The sequence below is a fragment of the Arvicola amphibius genome, chromosome 2 (genome assembly GCF_903992535.2).
Source record: "Arvicola amphibius chromosome 2, mArvAmp1.2, whole genome shotgun sequence".
Taxonomy (NCBI): Eukaryota; Metazoa; Chordata; class Mammalia; order Rodentia; family Cricetidae; genus Arvicola; species Arvicola amphibius.
Window position 1 is genome coordinate 111,077,366 of NC_052048.2, and position 16,227 is coordinate 111,093,592.

Genomic DNA, 16,227 nt, shown 5'->3' on the forward strand with positions numbered 1-16,227 from the left:
ACAGACTTGATGTCACGTGTGCCAAAGCATATTAAGTGGAACTTATTTTCATAGGAATGTTGAGAAATTCTGAAAACAAGAATCCAAGAATCCTTTATAAATAGAACTTCCCACATACCCAGTTATTTCTCTCACATTTACTGGAAGACAATAAAGATGTCTTAAATTATTCCTGGTCCACTGTCCAACCCCCAGCCTTCTTCCTAAGCACAAAGAGATGGGTAAGTGGAGGGAAGAGAAATATGAGGTCACAGGCAATGTGAGACTGTGCTCTTCACAGACTAGCAAGAATTTTCTGGTCCTCAGTATCAAGCAGCCAGAAGTGCTATTTGTTTGTGTAGGTTACAGACAAGACATAAAGTGGATTGACCTGGAATTCCACCCCCCACCGCCCATCAGTACCTCAGTACATAAGGGTCAGTTTAAATAACTGAGTCACTGTTACTCACGGAACACTTTTATGCTAAGTGCCAAATATAATAGTGTCATCTCTCATCTCTACTATCGCAGGTTGATGATAGCAGAGATCTTGAGAGATCCTGAGACCTTGTTTATTTTTACATTTTTTTTTTTTTTGCGGGGGTCATGTTTTGAGACAGGGTTTCTCTGTGTAGCTTTAACCTCTGTCTTGGAACTTAATCTGTAGACCATGCTGTCTTCAAACTCACAGAGATCTGCCTGCCTCAGCTCCTGAGTGCAGGGATTAAAGGATTTTTGGTGCATTTCTAATACCAAGAATATTGCCTCCCGACTGCTGGTATCAAGTATGGGATTGTAAAATAAACAATTATTACAACACAGATACCACATGTGCTATTAATTAATTAATTAATTAACAGTGCTCCAATCAGCAGGAATAGTCTAGAGAACAATGCCCAAATTCCCTAAATGATAGATGTTTGTTTACATTTAAAGGAAGATATGCTATAGAGCTTTGCATTGTATGGATCTTAGTTTACTGATACAAATTTAATACATATATACTCTGTTCTTGATTAAGGTATTGTGTTTGTGAAGCTCATTTGAAAATATATTGTATATTAACAAATATAGGTTAATAGATGATCTTCTATAATGGTCAAGCTTCAAGTCATGTTAAGTTTTCAAGATATATAGAGATATATTTCAGTTAGATATGGATTCTCCAAATCTTTCAAAGACCATCAGAATACGGCATTTAAAATGTTTTAAGAACTAGGACATTTCATGACAATGAGACTCATTTGCTCCTGGCAGCACCAATTACTTCAAGAAGAATATGGGCATTGAAGAGGATATGGAGTTGGTTAGCCATTTGAGCAAGAAACTGCTCTTGCCTTGACTGCTTGAGGAACTGGACATGCAGGACCCACAGAGAAATGACTGCTGAAGTTGCCTAAAGAAGGTGAGATAATCTTTTGGGTTCCTACTTCATGAAAGAGTCTGCCAGACATTTTGCTGGACACAGAAGAAAGTGACTGACAAACTGCCAATATAGGTGGAACTGTCTTTGAAATTTCCTTCTTCATGGAAAAGTCTGCCAGCTGCTATGGGCCTGTAGGCTGAAGATGGATGCCCTAGTGTTACAGAAGAACTTTGGGTGACTGTTCAGGCAGCAAGATGTCTCTGTCATTTCTACAGTTTTGGAAGTTGTTTACAATGCACTTCCTGTTAACTTAGGTAATATTATATCCTTCTGGGGTCTTTGATGGAATTGAAGAATAGATAGTAATAATCAGAGTTTTCCTTAGTTATGATGAGAGATAAAGTAGACATAAAGATTGTAACTGTAATTCTTGCTTGATACCTGTGTTGTTAAATGTAATTTACTATGTTAAAGTTAAAACTTTCCTTTTTATTTAGACAGAAAAAGGGAAGTGGTGTGTGCTGTGAACATGTGTTATTGTCATTGGTTAATAAAGAAGCTCCTTTCAGCCAATGGCTTGACAGAGTAAAGCTAGTCTGAAAGAGATATATAGAGAGAGTAGGTGGGAGTCAGTGAGAAGCCATAAAACTGCCAGAGGAGAAAGACATGAGCTGCCTGCTGAAACCTTTCCCAGTAGGTCACAAGCCTCATGGTGAAATATAAAATAATAGGAATAGGTTGATTTAAGATGTAAGAGCTTGCTAGGAATACACTAGAGTCATTGGCTGCAGTACTGCAATTAATAACATTTCTGGGTGATTATTTCAGGAGTTTGGGCGGCGAGGAAATGAACAGGCAGCCTCCCCCCAAAAAATTAATCTCCCTTTTCCTGTGACACTCAGCTCCAGGTGCTTTGCATTGTGTTTTCTTTGAATGTAATATGCTTTCTCTTCTCCTGAAATCAGTGTCATGTCACTAATTTCCAGGGTCCTTTCTGCTTTCTTTAATTAAAAAAAAAAAGGATCTGTGTAGTAGTAACACACTCCTTTCATGCTATCACTGGGGAGGCAGAGGCAGGAGGATCTTTGTGAGTTAGGGGCTAGCATGGTTTACAGAGTGAGTTCCAGGACAGCCAGGACTACACAGAGACACCTGTCCCCAAAACCCACAAAGAAGAAAGAAAAAGAAAAGAAAGGAAGGAAGGAGGGAGGGAGGGAGGGACGGAGGGAGGGAGGGAGGGAGGGAGGGAAGAAGGAAGGAAGGAATTCTATAGCCCAAGTGACCTAGCTAATACTGGTTTTACTGTAAGCCAACTTATTGTTTGCATTCCCTTAATAAGTGAGTAGCAATAAATCAGTAATATAAACCCAGAACCTTGGTCAAACCTTCTAAGAACTAAGGGGAGGGATGCTATTACACAAATGACATATCTACCTATTTCAACCCTCATTGTATTTAATGCACATGTGTTGGCTTCCCTCTTTACTCAACATGTGGAAGATGCCAGCATAATGCGTTTTTTGTGTCTTCCAAGGAATTGCCCTTCTTCTCTTAAATGTGATGGAATCTGATTTGGCACTGTAGGTTTCCTCCATTTAGATATTAACAGTGTTAGAGTGTTCCTACTTCTCTTAATCACAGTGCAAATGTGGTAATGAGGGCCTATCTGGTGAGTCTGCCCACATCTAGAGTACATAATGTGTGTGTGTGTGTGTGTGTGTGTGTTGTTTGTGTATGTGTGAGTGTGTGTGTGTGTGGTGTGTGTGGTGTTTGTGTATGTGAGTGTGTGGTGTGTGTGTATTTGTATGTATGGTGTGTATGTGTGTGTGTGGTGTATGTGTATGTGTGTTGTGTGTATGTGTATGTGTGTGGTTCATGTGTGTGTGTGGTGTTAACTTTTTAGCCAAAGTACTATATGACTAAAGATATTCTGAGAAAGAATTACATGTTCAACTCCATGAACCTTTTAAGTTTGTTCACAAACCACCATGGTTTGCTAGACAGCAGCAGGAGAATATACCCTGTAGATTTCTTTAGAAGAGAAGTAGTGAGTTTCCAAACCCACTGGTAATTCTATTGTATTATCGACTAAAGAGGAAACACATTGAGAATAAGAAATCAGCCATTATTTTCAGTGATTTAAAGCCTGGACTCTGCTGGGATGCATATTAAGTGGATATTTGACACATTTATACACTGATCAGATACAGCCATTACAGTCCTTGGTTTCTTTTCTATGATCAAAAGAAACAGAAATTAAACTGAATGTTTATTCCCTTGTAAAAAAACATGGAAGGGCCATATGATGGCTTATTTTTACATTGCAGCACTATAAAAATCTATTTAACAATAAAATCTTCACAGTTTACACAAGCATCAATCGGTACAGATTATAGTACAGATTAGGGATGGCCAGGAATCCTGACACACTCAGGTTCTCAGAATTTTTCCAAATATAATAATGACACAGTCTCTAGGCCACATTATGAATAGTGAGGTCTAAGAGGTTATTTTCACTTCAGCTAGTGCTGTCCCGTATTCATACTCTCTTCTCCATACTCTGTTTACTTTCCATGATGCCTTTATTTGTATCTAAATGAAAAAACCAATTACAGAATTTGGAATGGTTTACCAAATGGCCAAGTATGTGGATAACTCGTATGATAAAGATTTAGAACTAAAAGCAGTATTGTTCTGGTTCTGGAGAGGTGGGGTGTATTCAATGGCTACTCTTTGAAATTTGATTAAATAGTCTAGTCTATATTGTCATGACCAAGTAAGCAATGATGTGGCTTCTTATTTTAAATGGTGTCTTCTATATCCACCTCAAAAATAAGAATTGTTTGCTTCATTTTCTAGAGAAATACCTATAAATCTGTTTTAAGAATATTCGTATTTCAGGGTTTACCTCTTTCTTGGGTAATCATTTATTGAAACCGAGAGAATTCATAAATTCTTGCAGAAATCATTTTAACGTCCATACTTATCAAGCTATGTTTATTTGGTACCGTTTATTCACCCCAGGTTAAAATACACTAGCCTCTAAGTAAGTGGCAGACTTGGCAGTTGGGGCCTGAGACTGACATGGTCACAAACATTGCGGAGCTGATACTTTGTGAACATCAGGGTACTTGTTCATTACTTTCCTTGTATTGCCCCTGAATTTGTGTGAAATGAATGTCATTTCTCAATAGAGAGAGGTGTGCAATGCCTGGCTACCAGCCCCTGTTGTTATTTAAGCATTCAGATCACGTTCCCAACTGCATCTGAAGGGTATTGCGCCAGAGTCTTGAACCATTTTTGTTTACTTTTTGTAAAAATGTGCTCAAGTTAAGCTGAAATCCATTTTTTGGTTATAGACAAATGGTTTATATATTATTATAATATTGTGATCCTAAGAGGAATCTGAGGCTGGAGTCAAGACAGCAAGAATTCTCTTCTTCTTGTTTCCCAATTAGAAATACTCCCATAATTTTCATTTTGGTTTTTCTTTTCAACCGGATGAACAAATGAACATTGATCTAAATAATATTGGACTCTTCTTTAACTTACATAGTTCACTCTCAAGTATATTTTAAAGATTTTGTACCTTCATTTTCATTATTTCATGGAAATTTGGTTGTTTATTTCTCAGCTGCTTTAGGTTTATCTAAGGGAAAATAAAATGATTGAATATTTTGTAAAGTATGCCTTATTACTGTACAATAATAGAGGTTCACCTCAGAACTTATACGTGTTCAATTATATTTAAGAAATATATAATATTTTACAATATTTTACTAAGTAAATCTAAAAATGAACTGTTATTTTTTTAAATTAGTGTCATTTTCCTTATAATAAGGACTTAGGCTTAACTTTATAAAGGGTTAGAACAAATGAAATGATATAACTTTCTGTTGGATTACTTGGAAACAGAGGACTTAATTGGACAGAAATTTCAAGAGGCAAAGTTTACTAGTTTCTGTTTTAATTTTATTGTCTGAGACAACCAATCTTAGTATTTAATTTAATAGTATAAATTTCAAGTGATTGTCTTTGTTAAGTGAACGATCCTTTTGCTGTGACAGTCTTGTGTACTTGATTTCTGAAGTGGAGAAAGAAATGAAGCAGGTCCTTTACTCAAATTTTTATTTGTGTTTTTTTGTCACTTATTGATTTAAGTTTCTGATTTGTATTGAATACAGTCTTAATCTCACACGATTATAGAAAAGTCTTTAAAAATTATATGAGTTGGGATTTTATTTGAAAAGCAAAGACATCCAGAGCTGTGATATAGAGCGGATTCTTGACAAAGGAGAGGATCTGAAAGTTCTTCCTGCAAGTGTGGACAGTGGAGCCTTGCTCTGCTCATTCTTGCTTTTACAATGCCCAGTGTTTTGCTTAGACATTTATGTTTTGTGAAGTTCAGAGATCTTGAAAGTTGTGTAAATAGGTCATGTTAATGAGATTATACCCCATGCAGGAAATAAGAAAGAATGTTGCTTGAGAAAATTTTGTTGAGAACTTGGAAAATCATCCAACCTCTTTTTTGTACCTCAGATAAAGTTGAATCATTGATATTTTTGGATAGAGAGGGATTTATGTGCTGAACCTACCACCCGGTTTAACATATGGCTTATGTTTAAGGTTGTTCTAAATGAGAAATTTGTTTTATTTATTTTTGTATTTTTATCAGATGAAATGTTCAACATGTGACTCATCATAAAGAAATCTTTATCACATCAAGATCTAATTTTTATTAGTTAGGATAATGTTATTCTTCTGAAGGATTTGATCCCTGGAATATGAAGATTCTATCACATCCCTCAGGTCTTCCTTTAGAGAGTTTAAAACATATTTTGGAATTTAATCTAGAAGCATTTTGGCATTTCAGGAGATACCCCAATAGTCCATTTTGTATGAAGAGTCTGAGAACAGGTCTGACTGAGCGGTGCTGAAGAAAGGCACCATTCCCCCTCCTTCATGCCAGCTATCAAGAGTGCAGTTTCTTAGCATCCATTCACATTTTCAATTCATCTGCTGAATCTCCCAGGAAATTTAACCTGATGTTCAGAAGTCATAGTTACTATTCCTATGCCAGATTCAATCAGATGGCTCAAATGGGAGCTCAGGTTTAGTCCACCAAATTTAACTTTGTTCGAGTCAGACTATCAAGAACATATAGAATTCTAATTCATCCACTGAGCTTTCTTTCAGGAAATTTTATTTTCACCCATTTTTAATGGATAAAAATAGAATAGGATTTGAATCAAATGACACCCTCCTATGACTCTCCTTTCAACTTTAAAATAACAGGATTCATATTAGCAGAACTCTTAGATAAATGCTCCATGTTTATAATCAGCTAATTTTTAAAAAATCTCTGAGCTTTATAACATGTGTCTAATTAGCGATGGTCTGCCTTCATGTTGACATCTATCAGTTAACTCATGATTACTGTGTTTATGCATACAATATTCTTTGCTGAATCTTATATGCTTGCTAAGAAGAGCAATTTTTAGGTTATTAACATACACTGAAAAGTATTTTTAAATGTAACTTATTATTGCTATTGTTTTAGTTTTCATGAATAGTTTTATCTTTAATGTGTACAGCATTTTTCGTATATTATTCTTTTAATGAAGAGGAAAATTTTTAGTTTTAGTTTTTATTCACTTTTATTTAGATGTCTGAACTTTTCCTATGTGCCACATGTGTGTGAATATGCTCAGATGTGGGAAGGGGGTGTTCTAACCCCTGAAGCTGTAGTTACAAGTGGTTGTAAGCTGTCTGGTATGAGCTGTGAACCAAACTCAGGTCCTTGGGAAGATCAGCAAGTGCTTTTAACTGATAAATTCCAACTCCAAGAAGAACATATTGGATGAAGATAATTTAATTTGTGCTTAGTCATCCAGATGATTTAAATTAATCTTGAAAATAGTAAAGTATGAAACAATCCCACATCAGTTTGAATTCAAAGAGTTATTTATTTGAGGGGAAAAAACTTACAGAACACTGTCCTACACGACAGCCAGGAAAGGAATCTAGTTGCTGGAGAAAGAAAGCAAGCTGAAGGCTGCTGCTGCTTTTTAAAGAGAAAGAGACCACGCCCTAGTGGGCTGGTATCTCAACAGCTATTGGCTGAAGGAGCAGAAGGAGCTCCTGCAGCAAAACAGTACATATAAAAACATAACTGAATTTCTGCACTCTGAACTTACTACAGCCAATGCCCAATTAGGAGCAGAAGCTCACCAACTCTACCAAAGGCAGTTTTGGTAGAGTTTGGTAGAGTTTGTCCCAATGTATAATATCAACAATGCTACTTGTTAATTCTTTAAACTTCATGTCTGGCTCTTTCATTATTGTTGGTTTTGCTTCACATTATTACTTTTGCGTTCATCTATATTATATCATACTGTATATAGATGATTAGCCTGAAGTCATATATTCTCTTTGCTGTTTAATACCTCCCAATGATGTGAGGTCTCTGGAATGCAGTTGCCTCTGAAAGTCCGAGGACCTTATTTAGGTACTTTCATAGAATCTGGATATTTGCTTCCCTCATTCTTAAACAATCAACTCTTACTATGTTTAAAAACATATTGCTGTGTTTTCTCATCATCTCAGAATGCTACTGCACACTCCTTTCCACCAATAGCATGGTGTCATCAGGCAGTGACTGGGTATACAGATGAGAGGTTGGGTTCTAGCCTTCGGTGACTGTGTGTATTATGAAGTGGACAGTCATTTGGATCCTACAGATTTTATTGTCTTAAGTATTATACATGGAAGAGTGGAGTTAAAAAAAAAAAAGGTCTTTAAAATATCTTTCGTCCAGAGATCTATTCAGAGTGATGGTAAAAGGTTAGAGGGATGACGTCCGGAAGTATAGCTCTCCATCTGTGAAACTGCTGTGGGAGCACAGTGCCAGTCAGAGATGACATAGTAGGTCAGCTTTCACCTCATCAGCCTTCTTGTCAATCATGGCTGAGAAGAAAGCTATCAATAGCTTTATCAAAATTTGTTTTTTTTTTCTTAATTTTTAATTGTTATTTTTGGCTGTGAAATATTTGAATATAAATTGATTTCTCCATACTTATTTTAATGAAACTATCAATTTAATATTATTTATATAGTTTTCTGGAAGCTGTCTGTCTACTCATTTTCTCCATCACTGGTCTTTTTAGTATTGATTTGGTGGAAAGCTTCCTGGATGTTGTGTCGTAATCTTTTTTAGTTAATTAATTTATTTACTTATTTTTGGTTTTTCGAGAGAGGGTTTGTCTGTAGCTTTGGAGCCTGTCCTGGAACTATCTCTTGTAGACCAGACTGACCACAAACACACAGAGCTCAGCCTGCCTCTGCCTCCTGAGTGCTGGGAATAAAAGCATGCACCACCACCACCCAGTTAACTGTGCTGTACTTTTTTGTCATTGATATGAATTGGAAATATTTTTCTCAGATTTTTATTTAATTTCTTATACTTTTGTGGTATTATTGATAAATGGATTTTGTTATTTTAATTTGGATTGATCAATATTTTAGTGCCGTTATATGATGTTTTATATACTTTCATGTCACAGTTTACTGTCTTAAGAAAATTTTACAGTATTATCCCATACTAATTTTAGCCTTAGAACAGCTATAATTGATTTGTTCCATTTTGTTTGTGTAGATAACTGAATATCTCAGCACTATTTATTAGCTAATGGTCCTATCACTCCTCTTTACCTGAAATGCAGAGCTTAATGTAAATTATTTACATATGTATTTAGAGCTATTTTTCTATTTTTTATCCTTATCTTCCTATCTGTCTCAATCCCTTGTCTTACTTGTCATGTTTCTTGTGTGTTCCAGTACATAGTGGGGCTGAAGTTGTCACATCTTCTCTGACATATCTTAGCTATTTTGGCTGCGTTGCTTTCCTACAGAACATGGAAAATCACCTTATTACTTCAATTTAAAAACCCTTTGGGAATTCAGCTTCCCTGAATCTATAGATTTCTGGAATCTATACATTTCCTGGAATTTGCTAAAGGAACTTTCTTCTGCTTCTGAGAAGCCCTGTGCCCTTTCTAAGCCAGACATTTCCATGGATCATTTTGGTCTTTCCAATTACACAACCATAATTTGCTAATGTGTCATTATTGCCCTCAATTGTAATCTTTATAATGTTCACAGTGCTAACGCTGGTTTGCAGTGTACTGAATTGAGATGTTAATAATGAGAATCCTCTCTCCTCACCCCTCTCCGGTTTTGATGCCGAAGAGAGCATTTTCCTTTTCAGAATCAAATGTTTGTAGGTTTTAGAATATTTGACACATTTATTCCACTGAGGAGACAACTGGGAAAAGAGTGCTCCTTACCAATGGTGCCATGCGCTATTTCTGCCTTTGCCTTAGGGACCCACACCACTGAAGGATCAGTGTCTAACTGTCTCAGAGCCTGACAGATTTAAAAGATGCTTAATTTCTTTCAGTGACATGACAGCTACCAAGTGGTCAAAAGAGATCTAAATACAAATTTTGTTGGTGCTTAGTTATTGAAACAGTTGTCATAGTAAACTCTCCCGGGACTCAGATATCCCCACTGAATCATTCTGACGCAGGAATTAGGTCTGCAGTGTACACTACATGTCACTAAAGAGCGGTACTGGATTTACCATGTAGGAGGTGCCCAGTTCCCGTTAAGGTCACTTCTTCCTGTGAATCAGTTTGTTTCCTGTGACTCTCACTAGAACTTGGTCTGTTTTCCATGAATGCTAGACTTTACTACTTGCTTGCCAGTCGTCATTGAGGACGCTGGCAGGATAGTGATATGGTCTATCCATATGTAGTTGCTTCAAGAAAGTCAAGTCGTCTGGCTTTGAGGACCTGAAACCTTGAACTGGGTTCTGACTCTATGACATGAATTAAACTAGCAAATGATAGTAGTCCTGAAATATCATTGCCTTGGTAGGCTTGATGGAGCGTACCTGTAAAAATAGTGCTCAGGAAGCTGAGAAAGGGGGATTGTTAGCTGGAGGTCAACCTGACCTACATAGTGACTGTCTTAAACAAAACAGAAAATTAGAGCAGAGAGGAAAAATCTATGGCCAGCGGAGGACTAAGTCTCATGCTGGTTTCTGAATATTCCAGCATGCTAATAGAGATGCTGTGTTACCAACAAAACAGATTTTGTTTTCCTCTTGTAGCACTCATAATTATCTTGCTAGTTTATCAGAAGGTGATTTCTAACCAGAAGGCCTCTTTTGTTGTTGTTTGGGATTTTTGTTTGTTTAGGATGTTTTTTCCGTGGTCGTTTCTTATTTGTTTGTATGTCTCATCACATTTGCCATCATTGCTTGGGAAGTCACGAACACATTTGATTTACAGCTTCCTTTGGTTGCCTGACTTTACTGGTGGGAGAAGGCTGAATCCCAAATGGCCACATTTCTGTTTGATCTGTCTGGCGTGTGGTGGAATCCACATTGTACCTTCTAAATATACTAAAGATGGAGCTATGTACAGAATGTGGAGACTTCATTTGCATGCTGCTTCTATGATGTTGTTCTGGATCTCTTACCGGGTTCACAGCAGCCAGCCCTACCATCTGCTCCGTGAGACCAGCTAACCATCCAGCTGACAGCAGCAGGCTTTTTATAACTACCTCCTCCATGAGGGCAGGAGTGCATACATACTCTATAGGAGACTGGTTTTTCCCAGATCAAAGTTCTTCTTTTCCCCTTACTTAAAAAGCTGCATGGTCCTCCAGTGACACAAATGCTTGGCTCTTCGTTGAGAAAGATCTTTGAATACGCATATCTCCCTAAAAACTCATTCTTTAGTTGGATGGTACAAATGTGGCAGACAGTGGAGTCCACTGTTATCAGCCGAAAGGACCCATCCAATATGCATTTCTGGTACATGGTTTATGTCCTAAAGATAACATAGAGCTGCCTTGTCCGATCAGAGCTCTTACGGTGATACTTAAAAATCAATTGAATTTTCAAGAATGCCACTTTTAGCTACTGTAGTTGATGATCCAGTACCTGAAGAGGTTCATTAAAAGTGTACTGCTACCTACAGCACAGCCTGAGTCTCCGACAGCTGTGTGGTTGTCTTGAGTAGGTGTTAAGGAGAGTTCATTAGCTGCTGCATTTATTAAGGTCATTTATTAAGTGCTGTGTCACGTGCTTGTTCACTTACGCATGTCTGTTTGTTTCCCTCTAGGAAAGGAAGAGTACATCGCCACATTCAAGGGCTCTGAATACTTCTGCTACGACCTGTCACAGAACCCCATCCAAAGCAGCAGCGACGAAATAACCCTGTCCTTTAAAACTCTTCAGAGGAATGGACTGATGCTTCACACAGGGAAATCAGCGGATTATGTCAATCTTGCCTTGAAAAATGGAGCTGTCTCTCTGGTCATTAATTTGGGATCAGGGGCCTTTGAAGCGCTAGTGGAGCCCGTGAATGGAAAGTTTAATGATAATGCCTGGCATGATGTGAAAGTCACCAGGAATCTGCGTCAGGTAACAAAGCAGTGGATAAGACAGTAACCGCCATCGTTTCTCGCTACAGCTGTGCCTGTGGTATCTACAGCTGTATGTGTGTCGGGAGGTCTTGAGAACCCCACCACATGAGACAGGGTCTAGAGTTGCTCAGAGATTAGCTTTTTCTTCTGAGGTGAATTTTCCTGCCATACTTGAGCAGGGGCATATCTAGAAAGTTCTGGGGGGGCCAAACGCTATTTTAATTCAGCAACATATGGTTAGTTTCCAGAGGGCTGCCAGGATAACCCTGTGACCTGCCCTTTCTCTAATGTATGTGATTTTATTGTTATTTTGATTTTTTTCTTTTTAATATGAATTAGAGTTTTCATAGTGGTCATTTGGAAGCATGTACATTGGGGTCATTAAATCACACTTCCTTTTTTGTAGTTAAAAATTTTTTTTTTATTACTTGGGATTTTTATCAATCCCTACTTCCTCCTCTTTTGAACCCTAAAATGTGAAAATAAATTGTCCCTGATGGGAAAAGTTAAATCTTGGGTGTAACCTATATTCTGAAGTTTTCGTTTATGAGGATGTTTTTGTTTTAGCACAGATGCTCAAACTACAAATGATATGGAAGGTCACTTCATCCTCTAGGTGCCCACTTCCATTGGAATATATATATATATATATATATATATATATATATTTATATTTATACATATATTTACATAAATTATTATAGAAGTCTTTATATGAGAAAATACCCACTCTTTAGTGACTCTATGGGTTTATATATACTGTATGTTTTTAATGAGATATATACAGTATATGCAGAAAGCAGACTAGATTGTTCTTATATTTTGATCATTGTGAGTTTTGATTATCTGGAATTTTATATTATCATGTATCATTTTTTAAGTGTTGACAGTAACTAATTTTTGAATGGTAAATGCTAATCTCAAACTAATATCCTTAATGTATTTGTTGTTTCTCTGAACAGTTGCAGAATGACCGAGTGTCTCTGGTTTTCGTTTACTAAAAAGGCCCTCTCTTTTCTGAGCTGTTAACTAACCTTTTCCTTCCCGCTTCTGAAAGCCTTCAGCTATCTGAGCTAGAGAAGCAAAAATAATCTAGGAGTAGAGATTTGGTGCAACTGAGGCAGACAAGCAAAGTTTAAAGATCACGAGAGTCTCCAAGGCCTTTGAGATGCCCAAGGACACAGGAGGAGCCACGTGCTTCCCACTGCTTTGGGACAGGGCTACCTACCCACAGTCAGTGTAGCTATAGACCATAGGTTTTCTGTAAGTCTGTCTCTTTGGTTTTCCGTTTTCAATTTTTTATCTCTCACATACTCACCAAGAGACTGGAGGCTCATTTGAAACGAGCACAGAAGGAAAGGGTGGGGAAGTCTTCATGAGCCCACTTTCTAGATTTGCCTTTGCTCAGGTTAAAAAGCCAGATGAGAATGTGTAGCTCCAAGGAAAAAGAAGTTTATGCAACTAGGGTGCATGCATGGCAGGACAGATTAGAAACAAGTCCATTCTACTCATTCTGTGTGTCAGGATCTTTGCTCTGTTTCATTGCAGTATACTGTGACCCTAAAGTCCATCAATATGACCGAAGGAAGTTTTGGAGTTGAGGAGGAGTCCTTGTGTGCTGTAAAATTGAGTAGCAGGGCAATGCCAACTGATTCCTACTAATTTGCTGGGGCTGGGTGTGGGTGTGTGTGGGGGGACTATGATGGGCCTAGGGTGACAATGGCGAACTGATAGGCTTCAAGCCTTTAAACGAATCCCTTAGATGGTTACAATGGCTCTCAGTTGTCCTCAGGAAGACAAAAGGAACGCTGCCTTGTGTCTGTTTCTGTCTAGTGGCAAGAGATGAACAAGGGCAGGAAAAGACTATCTCCTCTGTTGGAGGCCTATTTGTTAGTCTGCTTTTTTTCTTGTAAAATTTTTTTGCCCTTTTTCTATGTTACTAACATGCTTAATAACTAACATGTCATTCATGGAATGTTTCATTCTACTAACCGTTACCTGAATCAAAAAATGTACTAACATGGTAGAGACCATCATATTTTTTAAGTAACGATCGTTATTCTGTTCACAGTTTTTAATTTCCTTTCTCCCCCCTTCTCCACAAAGCACTCAGGCATTGGACACGCTATGGTAAACAAACTACATTGTTCGGTAGATATCATTCTAATTGTTTCTTATTTTGGGTTTGCCGTGTGTTTTCTTTCTTTCTTTTAACTGTAGACATCATTAACAAAAGAGGAACTGCGGTTGGTACTCTTCTGCTTACCTTGACCTCCTTCTTTTCATCTGTTGTTGACTTTCTTATTTTTTACCTGTTCCTGTCAACTTCTGTTTTCGAACTCACCTGTAGGGGCATCGTTAACGTTTCGAACGTTTTTTTGCATCCAGCTGTGGTTAACACGAGATAAGAAAATGGTGGCTGGCCCGAGTGACCGCAGGCTCAGCCAGTCTCTAACCATTCATGATGCATGGCATGGAAACTTGGTTTGGGAATGTTGGAGATGCCACACCCACTCATCTTTACGTCATCACTAAGCAGTTATCTTTCTCCTTTGGTTCTCCCCGTCTTCTTTCCTTTCCTTTCTTGAACGTTCTGTATCTCCCGCATGCGCATCGCGAGTGCTGCTCCACTGGTTGTTTTGCCGCCTCGTCTTCCCTCAGCATGCCTCAGGCACTTGCATGCTCAACAATCGCTGCTCAGTAGTGCAAACAGTGACGTTGCTCAAGTAGCCTGCGCCTTTTCTGTTACCAAGGTGCACGTTGTGATTAGTGAATAACAGATGACTAAACTTTACTAATACGTACACCAGCAAAACTAACCTAGGAGGCATTTTACTAACACCATTTTTGTGTCTGCTCAATAACTTTTGAGTTGCAGCAGGGATGATGCTGGCACTAGTTCACTGATCAGTTAACACTCTAACTAGTTTAGACCTCTCAGGGCTAGCTGAATAGAATCCAAGAATAAACCTCAAACAGACATGAAAATGGGTTCCGCCATAGGGCTAAAACTGAAAACCAAACAGAAAAAAAGCAAAACAAAACAAAACAAAAAAAGCAAAACAAAAAATAAATAAAATAAACAAAACACAAACAGGCATACCCCAGGATTGCAGCATCTAGGTCTGAGTATAGCGTGTCCTTTCCCTGTGCTTTGTTATCTAGGTGACAATATCAGTGGATGGGATTCTTACCACAACGGGCTACACGCAAGAAGATTACACCATGCTGGGGTCTGATGACTTTTTCTATGTGGGAGGCAGTCCCAGCACAGCCGACCTTCCAGGGTCACCAGTCAGTAACAACTTTATGGGCTGTCTCAAAGAGGTAAATATCGATGTCATGGCACCATTCTTAACTCACAATCTCATCTTTGCAGATCTGGACTGAGAGCTCCTTTACTGAAGATCTGATGTTCCCAGAGCGAATGGCACAAACTTAAATGCAGTCTTGTGTTGTTTATGCAGAATGGGGTAAAGGGGTAGCTCATACACCACACCGAGGAATTAGACTCTGCTTCCCACAGTAGGCATTTTCCTGGAGAGGTTTGTATATGCTGTAAGAGGACATCCAACAAAAAGAGATTTCAGGCTAAAGATGTACTAAGGGCTAATTGTTTTGAGCCAACTGTCTGGGGTATTGTGTGTACTGTGGTGGTTTGTTGGAGAGTTAAAGGGAAAGAAAATAGGCTATGAGAGGAAAGGAAACAACATGCACAGTAACATCAACACAGAAAACAAAATGAGGCTGCACAATGAAACAATTCTGTTGCTGTATTTTAACTGTGTGCCGAAGGCGGGAGAGCTGTGTCCTTTGTGATCTGGTAAGTTGACGACGTGATATTTACCTGGGGAAAATCAGAGCTGAGGAGAGCAATTTCAGCCTCCTTTCTCAGCTGTCAGTGTCTGCTGTAAATTTTCATAAGCTTGCAGTTTGTGGGGAAAGACCAGAGGGCCTTGAATTTCAATTTTATATTCCATAAGAGCTTGATTTTTTAAAAATATATTCAGTCACCACAAGTTTTGTTTTCTGGATATTGGAGCATAAGTTTCCCCCTTGTTGCAAGGTGTCAATGAGGCAATGCAGACTTGTAAGGCCTTAAGTGGGGTAATTATGAACTTGCTAGTTATTTAGACACAGCAATCGCTACTAAGAAGCAATGCTGTTGTTTATTGTGTTCTATCAAAAATGTAATCATATAAACTTCATCGAATTATTTTTACTTTATATTTATTTTTCACTAAACAGTGAGAAAGTTACTACTTTGTACTAAGTCATTATCATTGTTTGTCTTCAAAGTATTGCATTTGTTTCCCAATATGTGTGTGTGTTTGTGTGTGTTAGTGTGTGTGTGTGTGTGTGTGAGAGAGAGAGAGAGAGAGAGAGAG

At 38.0% G+C, this 16,227-nt stretch overlaps 1 protein-coding gene across 19 annotated transcripts in view; it reads left to right on the forward strand.

Moving 5' to 3' along the window:
- The window catches only part of Nrxn1 (neurexin 1), a 1,076,729-nt gene that overhangs the window by 384,711 nt on the left and 675,791 nt on the right, over window positions 1-16,227 (forward strand). For 8 of the 19 annotated variants that reach the window (XM_038319685.1, XM_038319681.2, XM_038319684.2 and 5 more), the window contains 2 exons: window positions 11,536-11,837; window positions 15,005-15,166. In XM_038319685.1, the coding sequence (XP_038175613.1) occupies window positions 11,536-11,837; window positions 15,005-15,166 (464 nt within the window). Of the gene's footprint in view, window positions 1-11,535; window positions 11,838-13,945; window positions 13,991-15,004; window positions 15,167-16,227 lie in introns of those variants that run through there. The other 11 variants (XM_038319678.2, XM_038319683.2, XM_038319688.2 and 8 more) reach the window with 3 other exon arrangements.